The sequence below is a fragment of the Chenopodium album genome, chromosome 11 (assembly GCF_948465745.1).
Source record: "Chenopodium album chromosome 11, dcCheAlbu1.1, whole genome shotgun sequence".
NCBI lineage: Eukaryota > Viridiplantae > Streptophyta > Magnoliopsida > Caryophyllales > Amaranthaceae > Chenopodium > Chenopodium album.
Window position 1 is genome coordinate 5,306,726 of NC_137844.1, and position 18,149 is coordinate 5,324,874.

General features: G+C 32.4%; 3 protein-coding genes across 4 annotated transcripts; all 3 read right to left on the bottom strand.

The window, feature by feature from the left end:
• Positions 1 to 772: 772 nt before the first annotated feature.
• LOC145567227 (E3 ubiquitin-protein ligase SIS3-like) lies at positions 773 to 7,055 on the bottom strand. The gene is made up of 10 exons (XM_081626483.1): positions 6,785 to 7,055; positions 6,650 to 6,688; positions 6,364 to 6,430; positions 6,159 to 6,232; positions 5,620 to 5,758; positions 5,449 to 5,541; positions 5,251 to 5,319; positions 3,346 to 3,465; positions 1,810 to 1,923; positions 773 to 1,634 (listed from the first exon to the last, which is right to left on the bottom strand). The coding sequence occupies exons 1-10, from the start codon at positions 6,811 to 6,813 to the stop codon at positions 1,227 to 1,229; spliced, it is 1,152 nt and encodes a 383-aa protein (XP_081482609.1). The 5' UTR covers positions 6,814 to 7,055; the 3' UTR covers positions 773 to 1,226.
• A 1,212-nt stretch (positions 7,056 to 8,267) lies between these two features.
• Positions 8,268 to 10,292, bottom strand: LOC145568348 (uncharacterized). Of its 2 annotated transcripts, none has more exons than XM_081627777.1 (5): positions 9,970 to 10,292; positions 9,600 to 9,845; positions 9,234 to 9,315; positions 8,696 to 8,910; positions 8,268 to 8,588 (listed from the first exon to the last, which is right to left on the bottom strand). In XM_081627777.1, the coding sequence occupies exons 1-5, from the start codon at positions 10,212 to 10,214 to the stop codon at positions 8,468 to 8,470; spliced, it is 909 nt and encodes a 302-aa protein (XP_081483903.1). In that variant the 5' UTR covers positions 10,215 to 10,292; the 3' UTR covers positions 8,268 to 8,467. The 2 variants fall into 2 exon arrangements, with proteins under 2 accessions (XP_081483903.1, XP_081483904.1); XM_081627778.1 differs by having other exon boundaries at positions 8,458 to 8,588; positions 8,686 to 8,910.
• A 1,977-nt stretch (positions 10,293 to 12,269) lies between these two features.
• Positions 12,270 to 18,149, bottom strand: LOC145567233 (polyamine oxidase 1-like). The gene is made up of 9 exons (XM_081626490.1): positions 17,930 to 18,149; positions 15,246 to 15,495; positions 14,862 to 15,014; positions 14,502 to 14,745; positions 14,087 to 14,233; positions 13,864 to 14,013; positions 13,519 to 13,773; positions 13,292 to 13,373; positions 12,270 to 12,614 (listed from the first exon to the last, which is right to left on the bottom strand). Exons 1-9 carry the CDS (start codon positions 18,039 to 18,041, stop codon positions 12,532 to 12,534), a joined length of 1,476 nt encoding a protein of 491 aa, XP_081482616.1. The 5' UTR covers positions 18,042 to 18,149; the 3' UTR covers positions 12,270 to 12,531.

Below are 18,149 nucleotides of genomic sequence, written 5' to 3' on the forward strand. Positions count from 1 at the left end.
GTCGATTAATCATAAGGGATACTCCATACAAAGTACTCCTTTTATTTATTTATTTTTTTCCCTAGACCGTTCTTTTAAATTCTATTCACTTTGCCTAATTTTATATTTTCTCATACTTCATTGGTCAATTTTTTACACAAACCCATTTTTATAAAATCTCTCTTACTTTATCTTATATCCACTCATAAAGGTAGAACAAGTATAAGGAGTATGTTTTTATTATGGTAAACCTTAAGAGTGTAATTTGGGAAAACCTTACAACTTTGAGACTTTCAAAAAGAGTTTATGCATACGAAGAAAATGATATACCATAGGTCCATAGCTACTCCCGTTCAAAAAATAAAACAAAGGTACCAATACTACCATAGTTAATTATTTTATTTTTTATTTTTTTTGAAAGAAGGTACCATAGTTACCTTATATTAGAGTTATCTTTAAGGAACTTTTTTTTATCAAGTTATAACCTCACATAGATCAAAACAACCGAAGTGAATAGTCAAACTAGTCCTTTCCAACTAAACCCCTAGCTAAGTACGAGGGAAACTTGTACACGAATAAATTGCTTCAATCTAGGAAAACAGTGAAACGTTACTGTTAGAGGAAGTGCAAAATGACAAACGTAACCCTCTTTCAAAAACGGAAGGAGTACCTACTAACGAGAGAGTTAATTAGGTTAGTCTAATAAATTGCGCTTCATTAAATGGTATATGAATAATACTAGTACGGTTATTGAGGTCTTGGTGGGTCTAAAATAAATAAAACTTTCTAGATGTCAACATGATAAGTGATATGCTGATATCAGTGAAACATGCAAACAATCAAACTCACCTACTGATATTGCGGTATTGACAACAAAATATCATAGAGGCAAGACATTCAGTCATTCTCATGAGATAAGCTATTCACAAGGCAAATGCACTGTCATGGTTTCCTCTTTTTGCGTAGAAGGTGCATGCATTGACCTGAATAACTTTCCTTTCAGTTATCCAGGTAAATGAAGCCTGGTTAGCATTATGTACATTTCATTCAATTAAACTCAGGGCAAATATTAGTGCCGATTTCGTACTTGGCAAATCCCTGAGACCAAAAGTGAGTTCCTTCACATAGCATTTCCGAATCCCGACTTTATCCTATGAGGCTGCTTAACTTTCATTTTCATCTCTACTATAGGTCCAAGCACTTGCAGCTAAGTAAACTGCCAAAAATTTTAAGGTATCTGGAATGCCTTAGTGAGGAGGGGCTGAAGACGGTGCAGCAGCATCATGCTCAGCAGGATAGGGTGAGGGGTTCACACGAGCAAGGCCTGGATTCAGATGCAACCCTCCATTTTCAGCAACTTCCAAGGCATTTTCTGATTCACCAGGTCCAGCGTTTATAGTCCTTACAGGACGCAGCAAACCATGTAACCTCAAGCGATGACTTTGGCTAGGAGTTTGGGATCTAGCATATTGAGTTGCTGTCACAACAGTAGATGAGGGTCGTTCCTGTTCTGAGTCAGCACGAAGATTGGATATTGCACTAAGATCAAGGTTTGGAAATACAGAGCAGCGACACCTAGGACATTTCACATTCAGCCGGAGCCATTGATCTATGCACTCAACATGGAAGTTGTGAGCACAAGGTAAGCCACGAACCTGACCAAAAATTGTAGTTCAGAATATACGAAGTATCGAGTACATAATATGATAATGAGTAATGACTCATAAAAGGTAGGAACAATACATTGAGTTGACTATCAGATTATTTACAATATGTATGATACTGCCTAATAAATCACTGCAAATTATAGTATGATAGCAATATGTTTACCTCATTTCCAACGCTGAACTCCTCCAAGCAGATAGGACATTCACTGCAGTCGATTGGAACAGCTTTCAACATGAACTTCGGCAGTTCTTGAATGAGAGCTTCCACTGCTTCCCTCTAGATGCAAACAAGGATATTATACATCATTCAGAAAGGAAATAAATAATTATCCACCACCATCATCCTCTTCTAACAGTAAGCACAGGAAAGAAACTAAAAAAAAAAAAAGAGAGGAGGGGGGGGGGGGGGGGGGGGGGAGGAGAGAAAGGAAACAAATGACTAATAAGAGCTAATCAAATACCCACTCTTTTGGTCATTAGAGAGAATGTGGTAGCCAAGACATAAACATGCATGAAAAATAGTACAACCATTATGAGATGAAACTAAAGACAGAAATAGGCAAAAAATAAAATAAAATTGGGGAGCTAAAATTCAAAGAGAACCAGGAGGTCTTGACCTGAAAAGTTGTTATGAATATGGTGGATTTTACCATTAACAAAGATCTGGATCATCTCTCAAGATCTGGTTCTAGATCTGCAAAACTTTTAGTTTCTGCATCATCTTTCTCTCTCTCTCTCACTCACTCCTTTTCCTTTCCTCCCCTCCCTCCCTCTCTTTCCATATTCTCCCTTGACCAGGTAGAATGGCAGAATGCAGGAATTGTTGTGTACTGTGTAGTGTAAACAAAATTTGCCAGCCACAAACTGCCTTGCTCCAGACTGCACTTCATCTAAGTCTTTCAGCTAGCCAGGTGAAGCAAGATAACTCACGATTGCAAGCTTATAGCCTGATATAGGTCCAGGACTCTAGGGGCTATGCAGATAGCTGAGGGCTTTGATCGATCCTAGAGTTTCACTGCTTCAAAGGCTAACAGCTATTGGATGATAGGCACGCACAGAGTTTCCCCAAAAGCTTCCATAGATACACTCACTAGTGAAAAGCTGTCATGGAACAACACTAGCTGCATGGCATGCCCAGATTGCCCATACACAAGTCATGGACATGCATTGGTTAGCTCTTTCAAAAGACAATTGTTAGTTCAATTTCAGACATTAGCACATACCAATTTTGGCTATTTAGGTTGTGTTATGCCTCAGGGTATTTTCGAACTCAATTTTTTTTTATCTATTATGTCAAATTACAGACCTAATGAGTCTATATTTGTGAATTTAGGTTATTTTAGGCCTTGAGGTATTTTCGAACTCATTGACTTTTGTCTATTACGTCAAACTACAGGCCTAATGAGTCCATATTCCTGAATTCAATTATGCATTGGACTTGTACTTGGGAATCTAACCCAACTATAAAAAATGATTCATTATTTATCATTTTAGAAAGTAAATAAAGACAAACCACAATGTCTACAGCAAGCAGAATAAAATACTTGAAGCTCTTTAGATATTAAATGGTAATTAATAACCATGTTTAAAAGATAACCATCACTTATTTTGAAAAACAGATGTCTTTATGAAAACTGTCAGAGAAATTTCAACTAGGGATAATTTTCAGGATCTGTAGGATTTGGAAAATGAATGGTACCTGAGCTGCAGTCAAGTAAAGCCCAGGATGGTATGTAGCAGCATCTTGGCCCATGCCTCTCATCTCTTGCCCAACAACTTCAAATGCCCAATCAGGTATACGTATCATGTCGATCAACACCTAACAAATAAGATATTTATAAGATTTTCTACCAGGCATTATGAAGGAAGCAAACAACGTAATTTGAGACTCAACGGAAACCAATCAAGCATGTATATATTTAAAAAGCAATATTAGAGTTTTCACAAAAGCAGGATTGTCTGTCTTTAACACAAAGATCAATAGTAACAATTGCACACTCCATATAGTGTCAGCTAAGAAACAGGGTCTTATCATTAATTTCTACACTATCTTCAGGCCAAGCCCTCATCTTGGAAACACCTTTCAACAGGAAAATTACACCTTTCAACATCAAGTTCATTACATGAACAAATTAAGCAAATTTATTTATTGTTTAAGATAAAGGACTAATTTGGCAATAGCTTTTGTAGCAACTTTGAGTTTGTTGACAAATCAAAACAACACTAATTCATATATTAGTGTTCGACATAGTAGTGTTGATTGTTGAACACTATTGTTTAGAGATACGATAATATTTTGGAAAAAAACTAAGTTTGCTTTCAGTGTAAAATTCTTGCAATAGCTACCAAATTCAGAGTTTAGAAACTAAGGAAGTCATTAATTTAGGTATGGGACTACTTTAACAGTTGTCAAACATTTATGTTAAACAACTACTTTAACAGCTCATTGAGCCATTATTCATGTGCTCGCCTAGTTAAACAATTGCTTTTGCCAAACGAGAACATCATACAGCCCAACATGACATAGAGTATGCCAGATTGCCAAATAAATGCCATTTTCCATGCCATCTTCAAGAATAAAACACCACCTCCAAGTGACAACCGAAGACTTGGTAGACGTGTCAACAACTCAACAGACACACTCACGCACATACCCAGAGTGATAAAATATTACTAAAAGGGAAAAAAATAAACAAAACACAATTCAACTTTTCTAATACCGGTTCTTTATATATGAACATCAATCAAGGGGGAAGAAAAAAAAAAAAACAAAACACACACACACACAATTCTGAGTAGTAAAAATAAGTTTTGATGAATGAAAATCCGTTTTTAACAGTAAAAAATCAGTTCAGCAAAATCACTAATAAAGTTTTCTCTATTCACCAACAATATATATAATCCATTATTAATTTGTGAAGAGTAAAAGAATCATTATAATAATTGACATAAAATGCAAGCAAAAATCAGTCATAGTAAGTACTACCTAGTACTAGAAATCAATTTTCAGCAATGAAAATCACAACTGATTGCCTGATTGGCAGATATATGTTTACATCATTAAAAAAAAAAAAAAAAAAAAAAAAAAAAAAAAAAAAAAAACAGTTATAATTGCTAAAAGTATCATTGATCAACAAAAGTTGGTTTTATTAGCAAAAAGAAGTTCTAATAGAAAATAAAGGTTCAGTAGAAATCAATTGAAAAGAACATGGCCTGGAATGGTTAAAACTTGAGAACTACACCAAAAAGAAAACACAAACTTATGATTAGCCAATATTAGACAAAAATCCAATATTAGACAAAAATACAAGTTAAATGGCTAGATATACTTCATGCAAAGTAGTCATCATCTCTATAATTACTTTAGTGAACCAGGGAATCAATTGGTGGAGCTAGGTCATATCAAACATGATATAAATCCCGGAGATCCTGCAAAAGATGTCTTTTTCTCTATAAAAGAGTTACTTAAGCAACGACACGGCAGGTGAAAATAGCAAATTATAATAAATTTATATTTACTAATAAACCATTTACCATTGTCTTTACAGGAAAAAACAATAACATACTAATCCAGAGACGACATTAAACAGGCAAAACTGATTACCCTATACTCCGAAACAGGAATTCCACCCTGGTGAGCTCGGAGCATGTGAGCTTGCCTTCGTGATAGCCACTGTTCACAGGGACGCAGAATGATTATGAAGACTTAAAAGAAAAGCTACATTTGAAAATTGAGCAGTATTTTTATTTTATCTAGAACATCAATGTATCAAAGATGAAAGAATATAAAGACTATCTATACCTTTCCAACACAAAAGAAAGCAATGCAAAATAGTCCTGAATAGCTAAACATCAACCATATCAAGAAACCCCATTTTTGACCTTCTTCAGGCAACTGCACAATTAAGAAGACAACTTAGACTGGTTCATGGATTGGAGGAGAAACAGAAGACATTTTGATAAGGTAACCTACACAATCTTTGGCTTTAGTGAACCACAAGGTGCCGATGACAGTCCATCCCCAAAGAAAGGGATAGAGTAACAGAGAGAGGACTGAGAGAACTGCTACTCTACCACAAAAGCGAGCATACCTCTGCTGCCAGCCAAAGTCCCTGAATTGTTTTACCAAGCATTAAAATTTCAAGTTGATGAGTAAAAAAAAAAAGTCGTTCAATACGAAATTACGTTGACTTCTAGACAGTGATTCATAAATCAATAAGAGAGCTTCACACAATGGTAACAGAATTTAGCAACTAAAGGGGAAAGGGGCAAATATAAGTATCCACAGACGAGCATTTTGATGATGGAAAATCAAGCTATTCCATAGTTCCGAACAGTGTTAAGGGTAACTGAGAAACAACATTTTCCATCCCAACTGCAGCATTTCAATTCTCAACCATATTGATTCTATCAAAACTATGAATTAAAGGCACAAAAAACCAGTTTCTTTACAAGTAGAAACGCTGCAAGCACTCGAAAAGATTCAACAAAATAAATAGAAGGAATGCTTACGGTCCCATTCCAGCCGAGAGTCCATTATCCACAAACATCAAAAGTCGAAACACAAAAATAGTAGTGTAATCAACCTGCCCATCAAAAGTTGTAGCACATTATATCATCAAACATATGCAACCTAGCTCAACCAAAATCGTCGAAAATTCCAGATATATATTACCAGAAATTAACAAGCGAAAAATTAAATATAATCAAAACCCACCACAATCCATATGTGCAAAGGGTGTGTACAAAGATGGTATCGTTTCCAGTTAATAGCCACTATAATTCTGAGATCAATATTGTCAAAGAGCACACTTCTTGAATAATAAAAAATTGTAAGATAATTGGATAATTATTTACATATATTTTTTTTAATTGTTAATCAACGAAGAACAACTCAAATTGACACCAAAATCATCGCTCAATTTAGCAATTAAAAACTCAATTACACTTAAATTCATCTTAAAACAGAAAAGATTAAACAATTTAATCATGCAAAAGGATACACACTAGTGGCGAGCATCGACAGGAAGAATCCATCATACCTACATAATCGAAAACCAAAATTCATCAAAATTAAACTCGAATTAACAAAAGAAATAACAAAATTGAAGCAGTAAATTTCGAGAAAAGAGCAGAACCATTTGAAATCGACGCCTCTGATAGCCATTAAAGAGAAATCAAAAACCCTAAATTGGGGATTTCTAAAGTGAATTGAACTGCATTATATTATACTACCAAAATTCGATTCAAAGAAAAAGGTATTGAATGTTGATCGAATCGAAAAAAAGGAAAGGAGTGCAGTAAAATGAAACGTTCACGCCAAAGTGCAGAAACAGTGATTGAGAGGAAGAGAGAGAAAATGGTTTGTGAGCAGGGGATTGAACTGACAACTGACTGCTGAAGAAGACTGGTGAAGATTAAAAGAAAATGAGAATGGATCTTCTTTTTTTTACTAAATAAAGAAAATTCTAGATTAGGGAAATTTTGCTAGCAATATGGAAGGTCCTAAATCAAAATTGTAAAGCACTTTAATTATGGATGATCCAAGAGTTATCCTCCAAAATGAAATCTTGTGGATTGTAAAGTAAATTAATTTTGATGAAGAAATTCATATTTGTTGAAAGTTGACTTGTATAGAGTATAATTTGGAAATACAAGATTATTTTTTATTTAAAGTTGGCTCGTTCACTCACATTTAGGTTTATTTAAAGGTTTTCCGTTTTTGCTAACTCGTATAAGAGCTGTCTTGGATACAGTCGTATGGAGTATGAATTTTGTGATTCTATTACGGAGTATTTGTTATCCCTAGAAAGTTGATGTAAGTTTGTGATTCATATGTAGAGACTTCTAGTTCTATCTCACAATCAAATTAAAATAGCAACAATACTTTGTAATTCATACTCTATTAATGTTGAATGGTCACTTTGAGTATACAAATAAGAGTGTATGAGTGATTTATATTACAAGTAGTATGTAATAAATTTTAATTAGGTATAGTCTAGGAACAAATAAATCTTAGGGGTGACTTTGAGTGACTTTTAATTGAAATGAAATTCATTACAATAATTGTCTATTGACTTTTTCATGTGGTCAAACAACCAAAATAAGTATGTTTGGAAGATGGCGGCTTTCAAATTGGCCAATCAATTATCTAGTGTAGCATTGTCATAGCAGACTTAGCATGTGCAAGAAAATTTCTATAGTAAAAGTCAAGAGGAGAGGCAACCAACAAGTACACAAGGTAAGTGAGACCTCATACTTAAGTTGCCTTCTTACTAATCTACTGAAGCGAGACAATTCTCCTAGACTCCTATGAAATTTCCCCCCTTGCAACTAGCAAAAGTGTCAAGCAGGGTCGCATTGAGCCTCTTCAAAACGCACGCACCTCATACAAACCGATGTCACAACTCAAACATGGTGAGTTTACTGCAGGACATTTTCAAATAACCCGGACTATAGCAACTAGCAAGATCCAGGATATTGGCACGGCCCTTGGCTAGTGCATAGTTCGACAATGTGTTTGCTTAGGCTACGACACTACGTACTTAAAATGTTTTCATGAGTTCAGCAACATGCACAAGCATTGTATTTGATTCTGAAGAGCAGAGCAATTGACCAAACCTCAGAAATTCGTCCTAATTTATTCATAATCACTGCACATTGCTTAACATGTGCTTGTTAGGGCTATTGCGTTTATACGTATGACTTTGTAAAGTTCTTCATACAACAGAAACAAGATTTGTCATACAGTGTTTGATTAGCATTCACCAAGTTCCAAGTATGTACAATAGATGTGCAAAAATTGTATGAAGAAAACTAGTCTACCTACAGTTAGGTGGATTATAGCACTTATATACATTTGATGCCGGTTTCTTGTATTCAGGTATACTCTTTTCATCAACAAATCTCACCTCTCCGGGGCTGAAGGAAAGATCCCTATGCCTGAAAATCGAGGTGATAGCAACAAGTTAATAATCCTGATGATAAATATTAGGCTAAAGTAATACTGTATAATTCTTGCTATAGAAGTTGTACATACAAAAGTATACCTACGAAGATCGAGTCCAACTAAGCCAGCTTGTAAAACTGTTAGATTGTCAGAATCCGGGGACACAATGATCACAGTGTCTCCGGAGTACTGAGTTTCAAGAATCGACATGAGCTGTGTTACACGTACAAACACATCTTCTACACTCTCGTTAGGGGTTCCATCATCAATAGGAGGCGGCTTTATGTTGGGAGATAGACCATCTGATGCATAAACCTGCTTAAGCACTTCAGCAGTAAAGAGCACTACATGCACAATAACTAGCAGTTCTGAAATTATTTTGAATTTCGGAATTTGGTTTTGAAACATTGAAAGCATGATATATGAAAATTAGTCATATAGTTAGATGTACTGAATGACTGAAATAATCATGTGAAACTTGAAAACTGACAACAAATTACAATAAGAAAATTAATAATTAGAACTATATTTTCTAGTTACTTAAAACTCAAAAGGACTATCAACAATGTATAATGTACAAGCACATAATTTGACTTAATGATTGCTATCTCATTCAGTATAATGGATCAAAGCCACACCTCTGTAACAGATTCTAGCGCCTTTCCTTCGTAAGCCCCTAACCCGCGAGCATCCAGAAAGCTGTACTCAGGCACTATGTGGCTACCACAAAAGCAAAAAAAAGAACATCCAAGTCATCTAAAAGGCTAGACATTTATTACTTATTGACCATCAACTTAGTCACCCATATTTTTACCTATTAATAAGCAAATGAATTAGACTCAAAGTCGTCAGTAAGTCCACATAAATCAAATTAAAGTAATTTCATAAACTGAACAGTGAAATTATGCTCAATAATTCATCTTTGATCACGCATTTCTAAGAACAAATTCGCTCAATTTAACTTCAATTATTAAATCAGTAAATAAAAATTAGTATTCAATTACCAACGATCAATTTTATTAACAGAAGCAATAACCTCAGCAGCCTGATAAGCTCTTTGAGTAATAGAAGGCCAAATCCAGCAACTTCCATCACAAGCTCCCATTTTCTTCAATTCCAAAGCAGCCCTCACTGTCTGTCTCTTCCCATTTTCCGACAACCCATTATCGACCGATGTTTTCGCAACCGGGTTTGTATTGATCACCCCCAAGCTTTCATACTGTGACTCCCCTGCCCTCACCAGAAAATACCTTCATCAATTCCACAAACCCCAAAAATCATTTTTTTATAAAAAAGAAAAAGAAAAATTCAACACTAATTACTCAAAATGTACAGATTATTGAAGCAAGATTAATGGTACTTAGTTATATATACCTGTTGTTAAGGCGGAAAGGGGGCATTTGGAAGAGTCCTCGGGCCTCGGCGCCGGGCGGGGGTAAAATGGGAAATTGGGAGGTGAGGAGAGAGAAAGAAGGGGTGATAGAGAGAGAAAGTGAGGTGAGGAGATGACGGCGGTTGAGATTGCTGGATTCACGTGAGGAGAGAGAAGGGGTTGGAGGCTGTGGTTGTGGTGGTGGAGGAAGGTTGGGTTTGGAGGTGGATATTGTTACTGACTTCATTTTTTGTGTTTTAAAAAATTGGTTTGAAATTCTGTTTTTTGTTATCTTGGACAAGGTGCTGGTAAATGGGATGATAAGTGAAGGGTCAAATGAGATACGGAATGTAACAATTTATTTCCGACATACTTCATACTTTGTATTTGATTGTTGTTAATAAACGGGTGTAATGGTAATAAGATTTCATATCAATGTTTATGGCAATGCTAATTCCTTCTCTAATACTTTATTTTTTTCGTAAATTTTTATTATCATCCATTACCATTTTAAAAATGGTATTGTGTGGTAATCAAGATTTGTGAACAATAACGCATGTGCGGTGAATGTAGGTAATTTGTTGACATGAGTAATGAGCATAGAATTTTGTTGCAAAATGACACTGTTCTCAAGCCTTGGGCCAACCAAGTGGTAGTGATGCTGATAGACACAATCAAGATGTTATTGACTTATTGTACTCAAATTCAGAATAAATTGCAAAGTACAGTGGATTGGTCCAATATAATTATCAATTTGGTTAATGCAAAAGTCCTTTTGCTTTTACAGAGCAAATTGCAGTTTGGTATTGGTATAAGCGCTTTGGGCCGGACTTTGTAGTCATTGATCCAAATGTCAAAACGATGTCAGTATCTTTTTAAGTAAGGTGATACAGTTTGGGGCTAGAAAAAGTGTTGTTACTCGTTATTACTCATACTTTTTTTTATTTTTTTTTTTAAGTTCTTCATAGTAACATGACATGTATGTCTACGTAAAATTTCTACCAATAACACCTTTAATTATCATTAACTATAAATTATTACAATTGATTATTAATAATCTAGACATTGAGACGATTCCAACAAATATCCATAAGTATATATATATATATATATATATATATATATATATATATATATATATATATATATATATATATATATATATATATTTTATGTACTACGTATAACTCAAAAACATTGGTCAATGTATGTCTAATGAACAGTGCCAAAATCACAAATGGGGCACTTAAAAAAACGGAGGGAGTATTAAATTATACACCCTTCGTTTTTTTAATACATCACTTGTAATTACTCGGAGTTTTAGGAGAGTTATTTGTTTTAATAGTATCTTGTGCAACTGGGAGAAATGGGTAATTAATTTATATTGATAAAAATACATGGGAACCATAAAAGAGATCGTATGTAAGAGAGATTAATTTTTTTTAATCATATAAATAGGGACCATGAAAGATAGAGAAATGAACCAATGATAAAATATTTTGGATTTGGTTCTAAGAAGAGTGAAATATAATATAAAGCTACCAAATATAAAAGTGATGTATTTAAAAACAACAACCAAATAAGCTAAAGCAGGTGATGCATAAAAAAATTGAGGGAGTATCAGTAACTATTTACTTCGTATGATAGAACAGAATAAGTGATGTTAATTTAAATTAGTAATTCAGCAACATAAATTTAAGATAAGGAGCTAAAATGAGATTTTTTTTTTCTTACTTCGTTAAGTTATGTTTGATATAAAAAAACTGCTGATGTCCAAGAGTCTTGGTGAGAATAATTTTTAATGAAAAACTAGTTTTCATGGAATTCAAAGAGAACCAAAATTACAAATTAGTTTATCTTAGTTTAGATCCTTACAAGAAAAATAATTAAAAAAAATTTAAATATAGGAGGCAATGTGAAGTAATAAAAAAAAATCAAAAGAAGGTAAGGAGAAGGAAGGAAAATGTGGCTTTCTTATTTTGTAAAATAAAATATTCTCCATCATTAAGGATGCAAGTTTTTACCATTGTGAAACTTGTTTGTCACTTTTCACAAACCAAATAAAGGAAAATGGAAAAAAGGGAGAAAATTAATCAAATTTGCTGAACAGCCAAACTAATCAATCCGTTGCGTTGGTTTTTCTAATATCACGATATTATCTTTGAAAAATCAACCCCATATACCTATTATTTCTACCATTTGATTTGATCAATAAAAGACAAGCTCAAGTTTAGGTTACTCAATAATTGAGGACATGAACTATTTATTAGTATCAGATTCAAAATGATCTAAAATAAACATGTTGGTCCACAAGCACCTCAATATTTATTCTCCAACACTCATGCATGAAATGCATTACAAACAGAAACTTCTAAAAGCCACAAGAAAATTGAAACCTAATACAAAAACAACACCAAATTGCAACTCCTAATGAAAATCCTAATGATTTTCTCTCTTGTTCTTTGAAATAAAATTTCAAAAGAACATAATTTAAACTTGGATTTTCATATGTAAGCAATTGCAACACAACTTTATTATTGAAGCATAAAACTCAGTACAATCAATCACATCCACCAATATAAAGATCTTAGACTTGGTGACATCTTTTTCTTGAGCAACTTGTTGACCTCATTTGCTGTGCTCGCACCTACCATAATTTACGCAACAAAGTTAGATTCATTATGTGCATTGAAGATGTAAACGTTTTAGTGAAGAAATGTCTGCATATCATAATAATCTTGTGGTCCGTCGTATTAATTATGTGATCCTTATTTGTTTTGAAAATGACCTCTTATAAAATATGTCGTAATTAATTATTCAAAGACGTGGAAAGAAGGGGAAAAAATACTTGCATAAGAATGAGGCTTATTAAGACTTGAGGGTTCCATGCATGTATATTAGATACAACGGTAAAAAAAAATTCAAATAATACTTGTAAAAATACATAAAAAATATATGAAGGTTAATGACCAATAACAATCATCATACTAGTGATATAGACTGGTTTAGATGTTTATAATTGTCTTATATTTTTGTTTTTGCTTAGTTGTTGAGCTTCATATATATTTTGATTGAGTTGATTTGTTCAATTGGACATTTTCAAAACTTGATGTTGATAGGAGCCCATACTTGATGGCTTGTTTGTGCTTATAGTGTTGTATTTTTATTTTTCGTTTTTGTTGTTAATAAAATTTTGCTTACATACCAAATAAAAAATAAATCAAAAATTAGAAATGCCTTTAATCAAAATACGACCAAATTAATTATTCAGGAACACATACAAACACACACACACAAAAAAAAAAAAGGGAAGAAATACTATACCTGCATAATAGGCACCATCTGCATATCCAAAAAGTTCCGCATGTGTATGCTCTCCAGTGAAGAAGACATTTCCAACCGGAGCCTAATACATGTGTACGTACAAGATCACTTAAATTCATTACATATAGTCTTTTATTTCAAAATTTATTTCGAACAACAACACTGATTATTTCAAGACTACATGTAGCAAAACCCTTTAAAGCGAGGTATATATAGACAAAACCTACCTTAAGGTTGTTATGCTTTTCAATTGAGTATCCAACAGGCCAATTAGTGAAAGTGCCCCTGTATAACCTATCAGAATACCATCTTGGGATCAAAATATCAGTAGCATCAGGAATGTCATCTCCAAATATTTTGCGCAGGACTTCCATTGCTTCGGCTTTTGTTTTCTCATCTGGTTGTGCCTCTATCCTCTTTGACTCGTCGTCTGTTACTGTAACGAACATAATGTTGGATCCTGGATGCTCCATTTCTAGTTGCTACAATTACACAAAATCATACATATTATTATTATTATTTTTTAATTATTTTTCAGGCAGTTGAACTGAAAGTTCAGAAAATGTATGTACCTGCCAAATTGCATAATATCCACGCCTTTCATGGACATAAAAGAAAAACTCGGTTCCTTTGCCGGTAGGCCAGAATTTCTTAGGGAACTTGAGGAAGATCTTTGTGTATATACCTATGCTAAATTCATTAATGGCGCGCCTTTTCCAAAACTGCATTTCATTCAAGTTGATTTAGTATTACCGGAAACACACGTAGTTTTACTTAGCGGTATGAACTACTTACGGGTAATTGTGGTTTAAAAGTAATGAGATCACTTTGAAGAACACCAATACTTGGAGATAGAATAACAGCTTGGGCTGTGTATACTTTGCCGTCTTCTGTTTTAATTGTCACTTTTCCTCTGTTTGAGTAATCAACCTCTGTCACAACCTGTTAAATTGAATTCACGACAGATTAATGAAACTTTTATTTGAAGACGAATGGAGTAATTAAGGGTCTGTTCTCTTCAGCTTAATTTCAGTTCAGTTCAGCTTTAATCAGTTCAGTTTCTAATTTCCTTCTCTCATAAACAATTCATTTCAGCTCCAATCACTTCAGTTTATTTCAGTTCAGTAAATTAGAACAGACCCTAAAATGCTAAGATTCTTCAAAAACATAGAAGTATGTAGTAATTTAATTAATATCTAGGTAGATATACCTGTTTAAAAATGACCCTAGGGTCATTGAGAGTATCATTGGTGTAGGTAAGGTAAGTTTTGGCAATTTCGTGAACAATGCTCTCGAATCCTCTAGAGTCAGCTACGAAGTACTCACCCTCACCAAAAAGACTAAACTCTGGCCTTGGAATAATATGCTTAAGACTTGTTACCCTTGGTCCCTCAGCTTGCTCACCGTCGAAAGAGTAGAAGTCAATCATCTTCTCTAGGGGTGTTTTCGGCTCCCTGTACGTTCAATATTAATAATATAAAATATATATATAAAATAACATATTTATATTAATGTGTTTTTTTTTAAAAAAAAATATTATTATGTAATTTTCATAATTTTATTCATTTACCTTCTATTAAGGCGTTCAGCTGCCAAAAGGGACATATCATCATCTTTCCCTTTCTCAGCACTAAACTTTTCTGATATCTTTTCTGCATAATCTTCATTACTCTCCGCCATGTCTAATGCCGCATCCACCTCTTCTTTCGAATACAGTCCACCACTTTAAGACAACAATAATATAACAGTATAAAACAATGAAGTTAGTACATATATATTTTCCAATCAATCGACGTTAAATGTTTAGGCTTTGTTCTCTTTAACTGAGAGTTAACTACAACGATGACTCTATAGTAACAACAACAACAACAACAACAAAGCCTTAGTCTCAAAATAATGAGTATATAATAACAATTGGTATAGAAATTTATTTACGACGACTTGATCTACTTACTCTTGCTTGTAGGTGTTATATGAGACATTGCTGAAGTCCGAGTAAAAGGACTTAAGCTTGATTTGCTTGGCGATCTCATACATGGGATTCTTAAGAGGACCTTCGGCACCGTGAAGCCAATTGGCTCCCTTCTCAACAACATGCCCTCCAAATTCAGTCTTGTGAATCCTACCACCAATCCAATTTGTTGCTTCCAAAATGATGAAGTCCTTGATGCCTTCATCATGTAGTTTCTTAGCTGCTGAAATTCCTGAGATTTGTAGTAGAAAATAAGGTGCATTATTAAAATTAAGTTAGGTGAAATTAATTTTTATTTAGTAAAATTAATTTAAATTCAGTAGAAATAATTTAATCAGTTCAACAAAAATAAAGTGAAGTGAATAGGATCTTAGTTTTTATTTCATCGATCTACTCACAATAATTCTCACCACTTCAAAAATTAGATACACATGTACATAATTATTTGTGTAAGCAAATAGTATTGTTTCAATTAGTCTTGTATAAATTGGACTTTTGTTAATTTTATTTATTGGAAGGTGGTCAATTTGACGGTAACTTTAACAATTTTTATAATAGCTTTAGCCCATTTAAGCCTAACTTTTAATCTGTAATGAATTTAATTGTTTTTAATGTTTATTTTCTAATGAAAACATGTATGTTGTAAGGCTAATATGATTAACCTAATACATTATGAGTGATTTTAAGGGTAAATTTTACAATAAAAAATCTTAACTTATACAGTATAATATATAAGGAATGCGTAATTAACATTATTAAGTACTTTTAGTGTAACTTTAACCCATCTTTCAATATAAGTTAATGAAACTCCGCTTTATTCATGAATTTGTGTAAAGATTTTCAATTTATAATAAGTGGCTCAATCAAAAGAGGAAATGTAAGTAATAAAATCATTCAAACCTTAACTAAATTCACCTCGACTCCTCAAGTGGTGCTATCATGTTTAATGATTGTACTATTATTATATTAAACGGAGTATAATAGAGCATGTATAGGTTTTACTTCCCTAATATATTAATACGTATTTGAATGTATAGGTTTTATTTCTCTAGCTAGATGTTTTTAACCATTGAATTGTATTAATTTATTATAGAAAAATTATAATTTTACACTATAATTATTACTCCAAATTTATTGAGATTTTTTTTAAGCTCAAATTTTACTTTAAAATCATATTTATTGTGCACCCATAATTGTATGAATAATGCAAAAGGTACATATATGGAAATTTTTTTTAAAAAAACACATAAATGTGTTAATAATTATTAGATAAAAAGTTAAAATAAAATAAGTAAAGTTCAGCAAATCAATAACATATTACTAAAACAGACACCGGGAATGACACATGTCATTTCCTGGTGTCGTTTTTTCCCTCCAAAAATCATTTTCCAAAAATAAATATATTTTAACTTTATTTAACTTTTTATATCTTTTTGATTGACAACTTATTTAAGACAATAAATTTATACTCCGTATATATTTAATTTATATATTACAATAGAAATTAAAAATTCTTATTAGCAATATTAATATTATATGTGATTTTTTTTTCTTATATATTAGAATCACATGAATTTAATTTATAGTACAAAATTAAAAAAAAATAAATTTACATCATATTGCATCAAATTGAAATTAACACATAAATTTATAACTATAACTATATAATAATATATTATATATAATGACATATGTCATCTCCTGTTAAAAATTTCGTGCCAAAATGATTTTTTTTTTCCAAAACTTCTTAGAGAATATTTAATACTAATATACTATGCATAATATTTCCCTTACTATTTGATAATTATATTCCATTTATACACATTCAACAAAATATTATTCGTTTATTTAAAACTATGTAATAATATTTTCCTACATATAACTTTGTAACGTAATTCATAATTATTGTATTCATCGTACATGTAATACTCCCAGTATTTTCTTTAGTATGATATACTTTTATTTTTATTTTTGTAACTTTGAATTTTTTATATCTTATTTTGCAATTTGATAATTATTAAAACTAAATATAATGTTAAACTAATAATAAATAATGAAAACTACCGTGCATGGCACGGGACCTAAGCTAGTATATAATAATGAGAAGAGCAAAACTTAAAATAGGATATATATATATATATATATATATATATATATATATATATATATATATATATATATATATATATATATATATATATATATATATATATATATATAAGAAAAGGTACAAGATCAAAAAAGGCAAATAATTGTAAGTATGTAAGCACAACCCTAATCAACATCGAAATAAAGTAGCATAGAACTAGGTTATTTATTGGTTAAAGTCTTATTAGGGATAGTACTAACTACTAAGATTGAGTCCCTTCTATGTTCGTATGGAATCAATTTTAATTTTAGATTATAATTATTAGACTATCGATTGTAATATTTAGGTACGATTTTGATCCAGCTAAGATATACAAGTACATAATTATCAAAGATATCAATATGTTTCTAAACATTAAAAATTTATAATTTTCCATACAACACGTATTAAAGATGGGATAGATATTGATATAAATCAAGTATGCATTAACAACTATGCATAATGTGAGGTGTAACATTTTTAATAAGGTTAGTTCGTTTTGTACTATTGAAAAAGAAATGAAAAACACGTGTCTCACCGGACATTCCAGCTCCAACAATGATGACTGAAGGGGATGAAGCAGCAGAAGCAAGAGTAACTAAGAATACCATGAAGGTCAAAAGATGAAACTTCATTGCTTCACCCTTCATCTTTTGCCCTAGAAGAAAACTTTTAAGAAAATAATAGTTTTACTATATGTAGAGATATAATATATATAAAACCCTAGAAAAAGAATAGTGAGGGCAAAGTATTGTAGT